Source organism: Elgaria multicarinata, chromosome 11 (genome assembly GCF_023053635.1).
Source record: "Elgaria multicarinata webbii isolate HBS135686 ecotype San Diego chromosome 11, rElgMul1.1.pri, whole genome shotgun sequence".
Taxonomy (NCBI): Eukaryota; Metazoa; Chordata; class Lepidosauria; order Squamata; family Anguidae; genus Elgaria; species Elgaria multicarinata.
In genome coordinates, this window is record NC_086181.1 from 17,712,308 (window position 1) to 17,727,975 (window position 15,668).

The 15,668-nt window shown below is 47.2% G+C and overlaps 1 protein-coding gene across 2 annotated transcripts; it reads right to left on the reverse strand.

Moving 5' to 3' along the window:
- Positions 1-114: 114 nt before the first annotated feature.
- Positions 115-9,213, reverse strand: BCL2L12 (BCL2 like 12). 2 transcript variants are annotated; one of them, XM_063137306.1, is made up of 7 exons: positions 9,161-9,213; positions 7,288-7,520; positions 6,180-6,571; positions 4,663-4,821; positions 4,225-4,331; positions 2,781-3,032; positions 115-1,602 (listed from the first exon to the last, which is right to left on the reverse strand). In XM_063137306.1, exons 2-7 carry the CDS (start codon positions 7,440-7,442, stop codon positions 1,555-1,557), a joined length of 1,113 nt encoding a protein of 370 aa, XP_062993376.1. In that variant the 5' UTR covers positions 7,443-7,520; positions 9,161-9,213; the 3' UTR covers positions 115-1,554. The 2 variants fall into 2 exon arrangements, with proteins under 2 accessions (XP_062993376.1, XP_062993377.1); XM_063137307.1 differs by lacking the exon at positions 9,161-9,213 and adding an exon at positions 8,597-8,643.
- Positions 9,214-15,668: the final 6,455 nt, after the last annotated feature.

A 15,668-nucleotide genomic window follows, 5' to 3' on the forward strand; every position in this document is an offset into this window, starting at 1 on the left:
AGACTTAGGGGAATGCCTGAAAGGGCAAACATACACACACCAACACAAATACTTAACACTGAAATATTTTAATTAAAATGTTTGTTTGTTTTTAAAAAAAGAATACAGTGCATTTCAATGCTTCAAAGAAGCTGTTGGTATTCCACAGAAACACTCCCACACCCCTGAGTTGAAGGGTTAAATTATTTTCAGAGACTTAAAAACCCACCCTATACATATTTACTTGGAAGGTGGTCCCATTGAGTTTAATAGGACTGACATACAAATAAGTTTTGTATAGGATTTATCACACACACACACACACACACATATATATATATATCTCCCGCACTTCCACCTGTAAAGCTTCCCAAAGTAAGTGGCTCACAAATTCAAAAAGTTTAAAAGATAAAAACACAAAAACAATAATTATAAAACAGTGGAATAGAATCAAATCTTGAAACCAGAGCCAAGTAAAACCAAACCACATCTAAAAAGCCTGGGCAAACAAAAAAGGTCTTCCCGTTGTGTTCTAAAGATAACAAAGTAGGCATCAGGCAAGCCTCTCTCAGGAGGCTATTCCAAAGATGGGGTGCCACCACTGGTAAGACTCTTATCTTGGGTCATCACCCACCTCCACTCTGACGATGGGGGATCTGAGGAATGCCCTTTGAGGAAGATCTCAACATCTGGATAAGTTCATGAGGGAGTAAGTGGTCCTTGAGGCCACCTGAGGATTGTAACCCATGCACATTTACTTGGGAGTAAGTTATTGCACTGAATTCAGTTACACATTTCCATGTAAACACACACAAAAACATACTGTTTGTGGGAATGTGGCGAAGGCAACATTTTAATAGTGTTTATAGAATCCTGTAATTCTCAGCTAATGTTTCTTTCTCTCGCGCTCTCTTTAATAACTTTTCCATATATATTTTTTGTTCTCATGATGGTTGAGCAGCCTGGTACCTTCCAGATGTTTTTGGGAGTACAGCTCTTCTCATTGGCCATGCTTGCTGGGAATGAGGAAAGCTGTAGTTCAACACATCTGGAGGGCACCAGGTTGGGGAAGGCTGAGAATAAAACAGAATTCATCTAACAAGGCACTCTCCAAGAGCATCAGCAGGGTGGGATTATAAAGCTATCTGTCAGTCCATTTCCCCTCCCTTTACTTACTTCTTTCGCCTCTCTTTTCTACAAGTCCCCAAGTCTCCTTTGCCCAAGTAAAACATCAAATTAAAAAACCTCCAAAACTTGAAATTCTGCAGGAACAGACCTGCAATAAGTCGTCACCAGAGCAAGACTGTCAATTTCTCCAATCCATTCCGAGTGCAGAAATGTGGAATTCGTGAGTGTGGATCTTTAGATCCCAGAAATTTGAGTAAAAGTCAAACTCCACTCATGGTTGCATGAAGAGTAGGTTCTTCCTTGACTGGCCTTTATACCCTGGCAGAGAGGAAAGATGCAACTTTTCTCGGAGACTGTAAACAGTTCCCCAGGAATCAGCTCCCCCCAGAAAAGTGCTCCCCTGTGTCACATTCATAAGAACATGGTGTTGGGGTTGGGGGAGGATGGCTAGTCGAGCTGCAGGTCAAATATCTCATCCTGGGCCACAATGTTCTCCTACAGAGAAAGAAAAACGTAAGAAAAACAGTCATTTCCATAGCAGCTGTAATATAACGCATTTTGCACTTTGTGTACCATTTCCCCATCATGTCACAACCCCAATGGTTGGCAGGAGCCAGGAATATTGATGCAGAGGTGAATGCAAGCAAAAGCTGCAGAACCCAGAGCCATCCTCTCTCTCCCCAAAACTCTTGTCAGCGAGGAGCTGCAGAAGCCAGAGGATCCTGAACTGGGGGCCCCAGACATAACTTCCCCTGAGAAACTAGCTCCTTTCCACCAGGGCCTCATATTTCCCTGATGCCCCCCCCCCCCCAGCAGACACAGTGCACCAGACAAAATGCGACTGGGAAGTGACAGAGTTCTAGGCTTCAGTTTATAGCTCTCCATTCTAGAACAGTTTTCCCTAACCTGGGTGCCCTTCAGATGTTTAACATTCCAACTCCCATCAGCCCCAGCCAGCACATCCAATGGTCAGCCTGCAGGGCACCAAGCTGGGGAAGGCCACTCTACAAGGGTGTGGAACCTAAGAGTTGTAGTCTGGACCAAGAGGGACAAAAGGCCTCAGTTGAGCTTTGTTGGAGTATGTCAAGGAGAGGCAATATGGTGACCTCCAAATGATCTGGACAGCAACTCCCATAATCCCCAATCATGGAGGCTTATTGGAGCTGTAGTCCAAAGCATCTGGAGAGCTGCAACTTGCTTACCCCCGTGGAGTAAGCTGCTCGCTAGGAGGTATCCAAGGTCCTGTAACTCCAAGCTGGCTCTACCAGCTACTGGACTGACTACGCTCACCGTAGACTTTGGTGCCCTGTGGGCCCTTTTACATTCAGGTCAGAACACTGATAGCACTCCTGTTAAGTAGGTTACTTAGACCCATTTTATAGATGCGAAACTGAGGTCTAGAGGGTTAACAGCCTAAGCTACACAATTCATAGAATAGATGGGCCTTTTGTGCGAGGGGGCTGCATTACTGTGGCAAGATCATGGCCATGAGCATTTCTCCACAATCCTCCACATCATTCTTGATTAAAGCTGCACCCAAGGGCAAATCTCACCACCATTTTTTTTAAAAAAAATGTTGGCCACTTTTGAGGCCGGTTTCGATGTGTGAAAGGTAGGTTTCCGACCCAGTCCGAGTAAATTCCACGGTGCCACACAAAAGCATCACCACCTACCCAGCCACCTTGCTGCTGCAGCCAAGGCACAAACATGTCCATATACTGCAGGCTGTAGCCCATGAGGGTGTGGACTGCGTGGCTGTTGATGCCGGCCACTTTCCGCGTGAGCTCCATGGTGAGGGCCAGCTTGGCCAGCTGGGGGCTGGAGACACCAGGTGGGGTCCGTGAGGTGAAGACCTCAGCCATGCGGGAGAAGCTGCGGTACGACAGGCGGGAGACGGTGCTGCGCAGTAACGGGTCTGCCTCAATCTGTCAGTGGAAGAAAGGAGAGAAGAATCCGCAAGAGTTCAGCTGTCAGAGGGAGGGACAACTCTGTATTCAAATCAAGAGGACCTAAGCATTCATTTAGCACAGGGGCAAGCAACATGCATGCGGTCCCTACTTACCACCAAATTTGGGGTGACCCCAATTTTTTTAATAAAAAAATATTATTTTGGGGGGTGGGGGAGTAGCATCTGTACCTGCTATGCAGTGCCAAAACTTTCAAATTCAGCCTCCAAGTTAAATTTGACTCTTTGGGTGCTCGGTAGCTGCTACAGATGCCATTGGTTTTTACCTTAATTTTTTTTTTTAAAAAAAAACCTTTTCGATGGGTTGCCCCTTGGATCGCAGCCTGGGGCAGGGGGGGCAGGGGGCACAAATGGCCCCCTGACATCCTGAAGGTACCCACCCCTGATTTAGCACCAAGAGCAGCAACACCCATCATTCCCCATGCTGACTTCTTGACATCAGACTCTCATACTGACAGGTGAAAAAGAGGGAGAGAAGATGGCTGATTGTCCATTTTGGGCGCCACATTTCAATTGTCCATTTTGGGTGCCACATTGACAAATTAGGGTGTGGTCCAGAAGAGGGTGATCAAAATGGCGAGTGGTCTGGAAACCAAATTCTATGGGGGACAATTAAACAAACTGGGCATGTTTAGCCTGGCGGAGAGAAGATTAAGGGGGAGGCACGGTAGCTTCTTCAAATATCTGAAGGGCTGTCGCACAGAAGACGAAGCAGAGTTGTTCTGTGTTGCTCCAAAGATCAGGACTACAATAAAGGGATGCAAATTGCAAGGAAGCATATTTCAGTTAAACCAACAGGCGAAATTTCTTAAGAGTTAAGAGCTTATAGCAAACTTACTCTCCAAATCGGGACTCTTAGGAAACCAAAATGTTGCACCATCCATCAACAAGATGGAGGTGTCAGCAGGCCTTGTGGGCAAAGCAAGGTTTGCAGGAGTACAAAAAAATAATATGGGGGTGGGGGGAACCTAAAAAAAAAAAAAAAACACACACAACTCAATGAGGACTTCATGGCCACAGAACGTAGTCTTGGTGGGAAAAACTAAAGGAAGGGGGAGTAGAATATTTTCGAAAATGACGCAACTGGCTAGCTGGAACCCTAAACAAGAGCATTCGATACCGCAACAGTTCATTGCAGTACCCACTCATACCTCCTTATTGATGACTCCAGCCTGTTCTTCCAGGAGGGCAATCAGTTTCTGGAGGATTTGCTCTTTCCGTTTCTCATCCAGTCCTCCTTGCAATTCTTCCAAATTCACTGTGAGCAGAAAGACCAGAGCAATTCTAAGATGCAATATGGGGAGGGCAAAACAAGACCTCAAAGGAAGGTAAAACCTAAAGGGGTCTGGATCTTGCATTTAGAGTGCCCTCGCTCATTAATTGTCTCCTGTTCTTGAACTAGCGGAGCCTAGGGATACAGAAGTCCCAGGGATAAGGAAGTCCCACTAGGGAGTACTGTAGTGAGCAAGAGAAAAGGGATGTGGATCTTAATCCTTAGAACATATCAGGTCCAACTAAGGGAGAGAGGATAAAGATATATCACTATTATCATAATGCAGGCTATCCGCCTAAGTAAATAAATCTAATACCTGGTGTACTGGATACAGTGTCCGTGGGAAGCGTGTTGATCTGGTCTACTGAAGGCAATCTTGTTGCTGCTACAGGGCTGATCCGCTGTTGCTGTTTCACGAAGTGCTCCAGCTTCTGGGCCACCAAAGTATAAAACTCATCATCCTCAGCACTGGTATCTGGAATAATAATAAAGAATGGAAAGTCATTAAAGCAAGGAACAGAAAGAAAGATTCTGCACTGCTGAGATACTCACTGGCCAGCAACGCAGCCAAGGCTAAAGTATGCCACATGATCAACTTTTGTTGTTAAAGATATGCAAGCTTTTCAATTACAAAGAACACTTCAGTCAAAAATTTGTATTATTATTATTATTATTATTACTACTACTACTACTACTGCTACAAAAAATCCAGAGGGGCTGAGAGCCTGGCAGGAACCAAGAGATGTGTCCATGGGCAAATTGGTCCATATGGGCAGCATGCTGGAAGACTCCAGGGCAGCCTTCCTCAACCTGGGGCGCTCCAGATGTGTTGGACTGCACCTCCCAGAATGCCCCAGCCAGCCGGCTGGGGCATTCTGGGAGTTGTAGTCCAACACATCTGGAGCGCCCCCAGGTTGAGGAAGGCTGCTCCAGGGCTATAGCACCAGGCTCAAAAGCAGGGCACCCAGGTTCAAATTTCTGCCCAAGATGGACTTGGGGAAGATAAAAACATCACTTTATCCCATCCTTCTTTCAATGAGCTAAGATGTATACACTTTGGGTCTCCAGCATGGTGCACATAGCCACCAATGTGCCAACAGACACCTCTCTTGGCACCTGTCAGGTTGCCTGCTCCTCCCGATTTTTATTGTATTTGTGAAGTTTTTATTTTATTTTTTAAAAAGTTTAACTGGGAGGCTGGTTTACTGCAAAGCAAAGTGCTGCTCTCTAATGCCATCTTTATGAGGGGCGGATCCGCACGTCGGCCCCAGAGCGCATTTATGCGACCCCAGGGCACCCCAAAAACGATAGTCTGTACTTGCCTGTAAAAAGAAACGAGGAAGAGACGCCGCCGATGACGCCGCCGACGCCACCCAGCTTCCTGCTCCCCGGCCGGCTCGGAGAGCTCTTTTTGAAGAAGGCGGGGTAGAGAGCTTTTTCCGCTCTCCACCCAGCTCTCCGTCCCGGCCGGGGAGCAGGAAGCTGGGTGGCGGCGGCGGCGGCGGCATCATCGGCGGCGTCTCTTCCTCGTTTCTTTTTACAGGCAAGTACAGACTATCGTTTTCGAGGTGCCCTGGGGTCGCATAAATGCGCTCTGGGGCCAACGTGCGGATCCGCCCTAGTTTTCAAAAGAGTAAGGATTTTTGTTTTGTTTTGTTCTGGAGGTCAAACCCCACATCTGCCTTGTACTTTCTTGGGCAGGTTACTATTCTTTTTCTCACCAGTTTGGCTTCTGGGAAATGAATGTTCTGTGACTGCCCATGCCCACCACGGCAGCCAGGCAGCCCTCCGTGGCAGCCATTTTGTGAGCCTCACATCTGGGAGTTTTCTTACCGACTGCCTGGGGCTCCTGTTGCTCGGCTGGGTGTTTTCTACAGTAGCAGGTGTCAAGAGGCAAAGAGTCAGGCCGCTGGCGGGGGGTAGCGGGGCCCGCTGTCTCCTCTGAGGTGGCACCCTTCTTCCGCAGGAGGTTCTTAAAGGAGAAGGCACGCTTCTGGCGGGTCCCCTCCCCTCCCTCTCCCCCTGCCTTGGACCGCTTCAATGAGTCCTTTGAGGAAGGAAGGCTGTCTGAGGGCTCGCAGGGGCTGGGCCTGCGAGGGCTGGGCCGCCGCCGCAGGAGGTGCTTGAGGCTGGTGCGGAAGCCATGTTTTCTCTCCTCCACGCGGTTAATTTCCTCATGAACTGGGGTCCAGGCTGGACACTGTGGACCATGTTCAGCTGGGGACCTGTAGTGAGAAGATGGCAGCAGAAACTTGGGTATCTTGATCAAGACCCAACCTAGAACATTTTTAATTAAAAGTTTACACGTAGGTTATTCCTTCACTCCTCAAAGTTAAAATAATTTCCAGAGGATCTAGAAATGAAAAATCACTACATTAAGAACAAACCAACACATGAAAACAGCAGAGCAGTTTTAGCAGCATCTGCTAAAAAAGCATTTTCAAACCAATGGTGGCAAGGTTTTCTTTTTAAGACATATATTAACAGCATTTAAACAGGAATGCAAAACACTGTAGATTGTCCCCCAGTGGGATGGAAGCACCCCACCCCTGGAGGAACTGCAGAAGGCTTGGGGAGTCCGGCTTAGACCCACAGGCAAGGGGTTCTGAATCTTGATCTAAAAGCTTTGGGCAAATTGAAGTTTTTTACCTGGCACCAAAAAAGATTACAAAGCTGGCACCAGGTAGAGAGGCCATTCCAAAGAAGAGATGCCACCACCAAAAAAAGCCTTGCTTCAGGTCAACACCTGCCTTACCTCCAGAGAACAGGGGGACCCGAAGAAATGTCCCTGAAGATGACCCCAGGTTTTGTCCCATCCTTGCCCAAAGAGCTTACACTCCTTGGCTGACAGTTCCCTCTCTTCCTAGCTATAAGCAGCAGGCCTCCTTCCCCTCCCCACGCCACCCTGGAAGACAATCCGTTCACTCCCCAACCCATTTACCTGTGCATGTAACTTTCGGGGTCATGGTAGCTACCTCCCACATGACCTGGGGGCCCTGCCTCTCCGTTGCTCAGTGCCCCTTGCAGGAATGCTTCCAGCACCCGCCGCGTCTCTTTTTCCACTTGCCTCCTGTGAGGCACTGGACTCTTTGACATGAGCCTGCAGTATCGCAAGTCTAGGTTGGCACACGACGAGAGGAGAACAGTTCCTCTGCTTTACATCTATCATCACCCCTGGAAGGAAAAAAGAAGACACCACATAACAGACTCTTTCTCTGCCATTCCTCTCTTCTTCCCATCAAACCTTGCACCCTGTTTCTCACAGTCTGTGCAACTGATCACCACACACACCCAGCTCTTTACACAGCAAGGATCTTCCACTCACCTTCTGTCTCCACCCCATGCCTGCTAGAATCATATGACTGAGAGGCTATCTAATTCAGTGTCTGCCCAAAGACAGTACCTATTAATCAACCAGCCCCACTCGAGACCCAAATCATGCCATAGGCACAGACCACTTTAGAGCAAAAAATAATCCCAGATGATTCAAGTAAGTGAACCAAGCCACAAAACTGGAGGGTATATATAAGAAATGGTAAGCAGTATATGAATCGATTAAATAAACAAAGCCCCAGGTCACTGTCAATAAGATCTGCAGAAAATGTCCTTTCTGACTCCAAATAGAATTCTCATCTAAGGCCCACACTTCATTTTTAGTTGTTCCATATTCCCTAAATCCTACTTTATTGATTAAGGGAGCAATCTTATGCATGTTTAGACAGAAAAAAGTCCTACAACTCCCACCAAGGCTGGCTGGGGAATGCTGGGAGTTGTAAGCCTTTCCCCTCCACCACCTGTCTAAATATGCCTAGGATTGCACCCTTTATTCATTCAGTTTATGAGTCGTCCTACAGCCAAACCTCCCAGGATGACGTTCATAAATACATAATAAAACACAATAAGGTCAATTATCAGAACCCAGTTAACTAAAAAACAAACCTAAGAGCCATCACAAAGGTTATTTAAAATAGCAAAGATATAAGCCAAATACTTAAAACTCGACAACTTAAAAGTCTTTTAACATTTAAGAAAGCTACTGAGACTGATCTCTTCTGGCAGGCCTACCCAGTGGAATTTTAGAATGTTTTAATAATGTGTTCTATGTTTTAAATCAATTTTATGTATTTATACTTATTGTTGTTCCCAGCCTCAATCCAAATAGAGAGGCCGGTAAAAAATATTTTTATTATTATTATTATTATTATTATTATTATTATTATTATTATTATTATTAAAAAATCAAAACATACCTTCGGAGATAAAAACAGCTCTACCTCACAATCTCAGCCCTTCGAATATATCATCCCTCCTTCCCGATGCCACCAGCCACAAATCAACAGCTGTCCCAAACCAGATTCCCTCCACGTTTTTCGGTCCGGCAGTGCAATCCTAGGCACGTCTACTCAAAAGTAAGCCCCGCTAAAGTTCAGTGGGGCTTACTTTCAGGAAACGTGTGTATACCGTAGCTTTTCCCAAGCCGGTACCCTCCGAGATGTTGGACTGCAACTCCCATTATCCCCAGCCAGCACGGCTGCTGGGTGGGAATGATGGGAATTGCAGCCCAACACATCTACAGGGCACCAAGTTGGAAAAGGCTCGTGTAGAGGATTGCAACCTGAAAGACTCCTTTCTCTTTCCCTTCTTGTACCGTCTCTCTGCCTGTCCCCCATTCATCACCTTTCTCGGATCTCTTTCTCCACCCTTTGTGGGTAAATCAGAGACACCCCTCATTGTAGGAACTGAGTCTCCCTCGGCCGTCGCCTACCAGTAAACCACACTTAACCCCTAAGGAGAAGAGCAGCCCAGCTACTAACCTGAGAACTTTTCACCGGCGGCTCCACAACTTTCCTGCCAAACTTTTGCACCGCGACAGAGCTGCGCATGCGCTACTCGCTCTCAACGGCAAAGTTCTGGTTTCATTTCCTCCTTCAGTCGTGGGAGTATCGGGGGCGGGGCTCTGAAGAAGACACGCCCCCCGCGCTCGGACTCAGACTTGGACCGAGGCAGAAATCACAGAAGTCGGGCCGGAGGAGGTGGGGGGGGGGGGGCAGGTTGGCGAGTAATGGATGGATCCTGAACGAGTTTACCAGGGTGCACTAGCGGAGGATCCCATTGCGTAGGGAGGGAACAAAGACGACCGTTCCAGTGCCTTGAGAAAAACATGCAGCAACTATTTCCCTCCAAATGCACTGGGTAACCTTGAGAAAATTAATCATTTATCTACGGAAAGACCAGTCATCTCAGTCTTGAAAAGGAAAAGAATACAGAATGAATGACAGGGGGAAAGATATTCCCAAATCCCATATCAATATAAAACTTATGAAGTTCACTGAAGAGCCTTTATAAACATCATATGATCTACTGGGCAAGTTAAAAGCCAGAATGAAACTGGAGAGAAGAGTGTATTTATTCCCTTTTTTCTGTCTAAACCTGCATAGGAGTGCACCCTTGTTTATTTAAAATTGAAATCGGAAGGTGGTGGATTTATTTAACATGGACAATATCTTATATTTATTTATTACATTTTTATCCTGCCTTTCCTCCAAGCAGCCTGGTTCTTTACCACTCTGTTTTTAGCCCCACAATAAACCTGTGCAGTAGATTAAGCTGACAGAGAGCAAAAGAAAAAGTGAGCCACTAAAGGTCACCTATGGCTGAGTGGAGATTTGAAGCTGTCTCCCCAATCCCAGTCTGACACACTAAATTAGTCCTTCCTAACCTGGTGCCCTTTAGATATGTTGGACAGCAACACCCATAATTCATGCCAGCTGGAGTTGATGGGGGTGGTGGAGGGCACTAGATTACAAAATACTGGTGTTATCACTATGCCACACTTCTATAAATGAAAATAATCTGTAGTAAGGTATTAATATTCTCAGCTGGAACCTTTTGTTATCTATCTATCTATAAAACACTAAGGTGATGCATGGCATAATGGAGATTCCGAACAAGAACTTTTTGTTGCTAAGCAACAGGAGCTATGAGAAGAACTTTGTGTTGCTCAGCAACAGGATATATAAACACAAATGATACAGCTGGCATTGAAACATATTATTGCTGAACCAGCGGGGTGGGGGGAATGGGGAGGGAGGAGCGGATAGGAGTGAGGGGCAGCAGATGGGAGGGAGCAGGGGGGGAGGAGAGGAGGGAGTGGCTGAGAGAGGGGGAGCTCAGAAAGGAGGCCCTGGTGGCTCACCAGCACACAGGTAGGCTTCAGATGAGTCTCGCGGGTCGATGGACAGGCGATGGGGGATGGCTGGAAGTGGGGAGTCCAATGAACTCCTGATCAGCCTTGTGCCCAGCTTTCCAGGTGCCAGTGGAAAAGCCAGAAAAATATGACACTGAGCAATAAAGTACTAGCGTGCAGATAGTTTTCATTATTTTATTCTAATGCACATCTAAACATAAAGGGTCTACTCCAGTATACTCCCACACACGCACACAATTAAAGTGTCATTGCATTATTATTATTATTATTATTATTATTATTATTATTATTTTATTTATCATACTTATACCCCGCTCCTCAGCCAAAAAAGGCTCTCGGAGCGGCTTACACTTAGCAAAAAAGACAGTCCCTGCCCTCAGGCTTACAATCTAATAAAGACATGACACACAAGGAAAAGGAGTCAAGGAGGGAGGGAGGGAGGAGAGAGAAAGAAAGAGAGAGAGAGAGAGAGAGAGAGAGAGAGAGAGAGAGTCCAGCAGGAGCAGGCCCCGATGTTTCTTCTGCCTGCTCCTGTCCCCTCGGTCCTTCTTCTTCCCCACAGGGCCAAGATGGCAGTTTGCCCTGTGGGGGGGGGGGGAAGAGTCCAGCAGGAGCAGGCCCCGATGTTACTTCTGCCTGCTCCTGTCCCCTCGGTCCTTCTTCTTCCTCACAGGGCCAAGATGGCAGTTTGCCCTGTGGGGGGGGGGGAAGAGTCCAGCAGGAGCAGGCCCCGATGTTACTTCTGCCTGCTCCTGTCCCCTCGGTCCTTCTTCTTCCCCACAGGGCCAAGATGGCAGTTTGCCCTGTGGGTGGGGGGGGGGGGAAGAGTCCAGCAGGAGCAGGCCCCGATGTTACTTCTGCCTGCTCCTGTCCCCTCGGTCCTTCTTCTTCCCCACAGGGCCAAGATGGCAGTTTGCCCTGGGGGGGGGGGGGAAGAGTCCAGCAGGAGCAGGCCCCGATGTTACTTCTGCCTTCTCCTGTCCCCTCGGTCCTTCTTCTTCCTCACAGGGCCAAGATGGCAGTTTGCCCTGTGGGGGGGGGGGGGAAGAGTCCAGCAGGAGCAGGCCCCGATGTTACTTCTGCCTGCTCCTGTCCCCTCGGTCCTTCTTCTTCCCCACAGGGCCAAGATGGCATATGGACTCAATGGTAATAACACAATGCTAGACCAACTCGCCTACCAGCCTCAACCCAAGGATTGGGATCAGGGGGCTTCCAGGCTGTAAAACAGCCTTTTCCAATCTGCTGTCTTCCATATGTTTTGAACTACAAGTCCCAGCATGCCCTAGCCAGGTTGGGGAAGGCTGGAATATGTGTCAATAAAGTAGGCTTTAGGAAACATGGTAGGTTGAAGAGGCAGAAGAACTAAAACTGAGGTGTGCACACCTCTCGCTTATCCATGCTGCTCTCTGCTCTTTTGAGTCTCATGTCATAGGAAGTACTGAAGCATAGGCCTAGACTATCCTTCACCAACCTTGTGCCCTCCAGATGTTTTGGACTTCAACTTCCATCCACCCCAGCCAGCTGCTTAGTCAATAGTCCGCAATTCTGGGAATTGTCCTCCAAAACATCTGGAAGGCAGCATGCTGGTGAAGGCTGGGGTAACACATTGCTTTTTAAAAATGGAACATCCTAATCTGAACTATTCTGGACAACCAAGCTGATAATCCAAAGCTATATAGGCCTGAAAATTCCGCTCGGCTTTTATACTCTCCCCATATATAGCCAATCTATTCAATTTCCTACCACAGAATGTGGTGACAGCCACCAACTTAAGCCCTCTTCAATTGCATGTCAGCTCGTGTGTAGGGCTAAACTGGGTATGGGGACATGAGTACACATACAAGCCCTGCCCCGGCATCCCTGCACACCCGGCTTCTCAGCAGACCTTCATGATCAGAAACCCGGTCTGCTTGGAAAGAGGATGAAAACAAATTCATAGAGGAGAAGACTATCAATGGTTAATAGATAAGTTGGCTATATAATTGCTCCAAGATCGGAGTCAGTATGCCTCTGAATGCCAGTTGCTAAGGAACAACAGTTCAGGGGAGGTATTAGCCCTCAACTCCTGCTTGTAGCCATTTTTTTACTACTTAAGAACATAAGAAGAGCCCTGCTGGATCAGACCAAGAGTCCATCTAGTCCATTACTCTGTTCACACAGTGGCCAACCAGCTGTCGACCAGGGACCCACGAGCAAGACGCAGTGCAACAGCACCCTCCCGCCCATGTTCCCCAGCAACTGGTGTATATAGGGTTACTGCCTGTACTTGTAGGCTTCCCTACCACAGGCAGCCGGTGTCAACAAAACCACCAGTGAGGGAGGAAGCAGCAGCCAGGTACCTCTCCACCGTGCCTGGGTCCAGCTCCAGCTGAGAGCCCCCTCCCTCCTGCTACCAACTGTCACTGCAGAGGCCACCAGTGAGGGAGGAAGCAGCAGCCAGGCACCTCTCCACCGTGCCTGGGTCCAGCTCCAGCTGAGAGCCCCCTCCCTCCTGCTGCCAACTGTCTCTGCAGAGGCCACCAGTGAGGGAGGAAGCAGCAGCCAGGCACCTCTCCACCGTGCCTGGGTCCAGCTCCAGCTGAGAGCCCCCTCCCTCCTGCTGTCAACTGTAACTGCTGAACTTTACAACTAAGATTGTAGTGCCTGAATTTGCTTTCCTTTTCCCCCTCCTCCTCCTCCCTCCCAATCCCCTTTCCTTTTGTGTCATGTCTTTTAGATTGTAAGCCTGTGGGCAGGGACTGTCAAGAAATACTTTTGTAAGCCGCCGTGAGAGCCTTTTTTGGCTGAATGGCGGCATAAAAATCCTTAAATAAATAAATAATAATAATAAAAAAAAACAAAATGATGGACTACATTGGCCTTTGGTCTGACTCAGCCAGGTTCTTCTTATGTTATAGGCATTTCCTATAGGCATCTGATTGACTAATATGGGAATCTGGTGTACTTATGTTTTTAAATGGCAATGGTTACTAAAGGTATGTTTATGGGTGTGGTGACTATGTACATTGGACTCATGAACTGCATGGCAGCTGGCACAACTCTTGCCCTCCAGTGAGACTGCGATCCCAAGGAATTGTTGCAAGATACTTGAACCAAGCAGCTATAACTTGCCGCATTTTGTCAAGGCTTGAATAAAAATTGGAGGGCACTTCTCTTACTGTAAAAGACATAGGGTGCAATCCTATGAATTGTTTAGACAAAAAAAAAACCCTTCTACAACTCCCAGCAATTCCCCAGCCAACTGGGAATTGTATGTGGTCCCCCCACCCTGCCGTCTAAACATGCATAGGATTGCACCTTTAACTGGGACATCTCATAGAGACCACATAATGCGGGTCTTAAAGGAATTGCGCTGGCTGCCTATATGCTTCCGGTTGGAATTCAAGGTGTTGGTAATGATTTTTAAAACCCTAAACAGCTTGGGACCTCGATACTTGAGGGAATTTTTGTTGTTGTTTATTCATTCAGTCGCTTCCGACTCTTCGTGACTTCATGGACCAGCCCACGCCAGAGCTTTCTGTCAGCCATTGCCACCCCTAGCTCCCCCAAGGTCAAGTCTGTCACCTCCAGAATATCATCCATCCATCTTGCCCTGGTCGGCTCCTCTTCCTTTTGCCTTCCACTTTCCCTAGCATCAGCCTCTTCTCCAGGGTATCCTGTCTTCTCATTATGTGGCCAAAGTACTTCAGTTTTGCCTTTAATACCATTCCCTCAAGTGAGCAGTCTGGCTTTATTTCCTGGAGTATGGACTGGTTTGATCTCCTTGCAGTCCAAGGCACTCTCAGAATTTTCCTCCAACACCACAGTTCAAAAGCATCTATCTTCCTTCGCTCAGCTTTCCTTATGGTCCAGCTCTCGCAGCCATAGGTTACTACGGGGAATACCATTGCTTTAACTATGCGGACCTTTGTTGCCAGTGTGGTGTCTCTGCTCTTAACTATTTTATCAAGATTTGTCATTGCTCTCCTCCCAAGAAGTAAATGTCTTCTGATTTCCTGGCTGCAGTCAGCGTCTGCAGTAATCTTTGCACCCAGAAATACAAAGTCTGTCACTGCCTCCACGTTTTCTCCCTCTATTTGCCAGTTACCAATCAAGCTGGTTGCCATAATCTTGGTATATCTGCCTGCCTTAGACCTGAGATCTGTCGGAGGAGCCCTTCTCCATGCCCCACCAACACAAGATATATGCTATGGTGGGACATGGGGGAGGGCTTTCTCTGTTGTGGCACCCTGGCTGTGGAATGCCCTCCCTCTGGAGGCCCGACTAGCACCGGCACTGGCTTCATTTCAGTGCCAGGTTAAGACATGGCTTTTTAACAAAGCCTTTGATGGCTAAATCCACCAGCTTGCACACTCTCTCGTTTTAATTGGATTTTTTTCTGTTTTAAAATTTCATATTGGTTTTAATATGTTAATGGTTTAATTTGTTTTAGAATTGTATGTTTATTGTTCTATTTAATATGTATGATTTTATCTGTACGCCACCCTGAGATCCTTGTGATATAGGGCGGGATATAAATGTTTTTATAAATAAATAAATAATCTCTCATTTGGCACTTGAGCCCTCGTTTCTACACAATGTACCAGCCAAAATACGTTATATTCTGTTAACAGAAACACATTCCTGCCCCAAGTCAAGATTGCTAAAATATGTAAGTTCTGCCCCACACACCCATAGGATAAAAAGGCAGGGCAGGTCCTCTGAAGAAGAAAAAAGAAACAGGAGAGGAATAAGTTCTTCTCCAACCTAGCACCCCATTTCTGACCGTTGTCCATGCTGCCTGGGACTGGTATTTTTAAGTTGTTCATAAAGGAATACAGTTCCCAGATGACACTACGTTATTCGGGGTGGTGACAGCCCAAGTGACCTGTCAAGAGCTCTGGAGGGAGTGGCGGCACTAGAAGAAAATAGTGCAAGGAGCCACCCAGAGAATGGGCAAAGTGCGTTGGGTGCGGGGAGCTCTACCAAATTTCTGACAGATTCATGACAATATATTTCACATTATCTCTCCCATCCTAAATGTTTTCTCTGATACAACAGCCATATCAGCTATAACACCGTGAGGACTAACACAAGCTTGCGTGGGCTAAAGTCACTTCATCAGATGTGTATAG

What these genes read in the sequence shown, in the direction of transcription:
- BCL2L12 (XM_063137306.1), bottom strand. Translation starts at nt 7,442, where the DNA reads ATGTCAAAGAGTCCAGTGCCTCACAGGAGGCAAGTGGAAAAAGAGACG. An exon ending in CCCGAAAGTTACATGCACAG is followed by an intron (nt 6,572 to 7,287) that starts GTAAATGGGTTG and finishes TTCTCACTACAG; the next exon opens with GTCCCCAGCTGAACATGGTC. An exon ending in TGCAGCAGCAAGGTGGCTGG is followed by an intron (nt 1,603 to 2,780) that starts GTAGGTGGTGAT and finishes CTTTCTCTGTAG; the next exon opens with GAGAACATTGTGGCCCAGGA.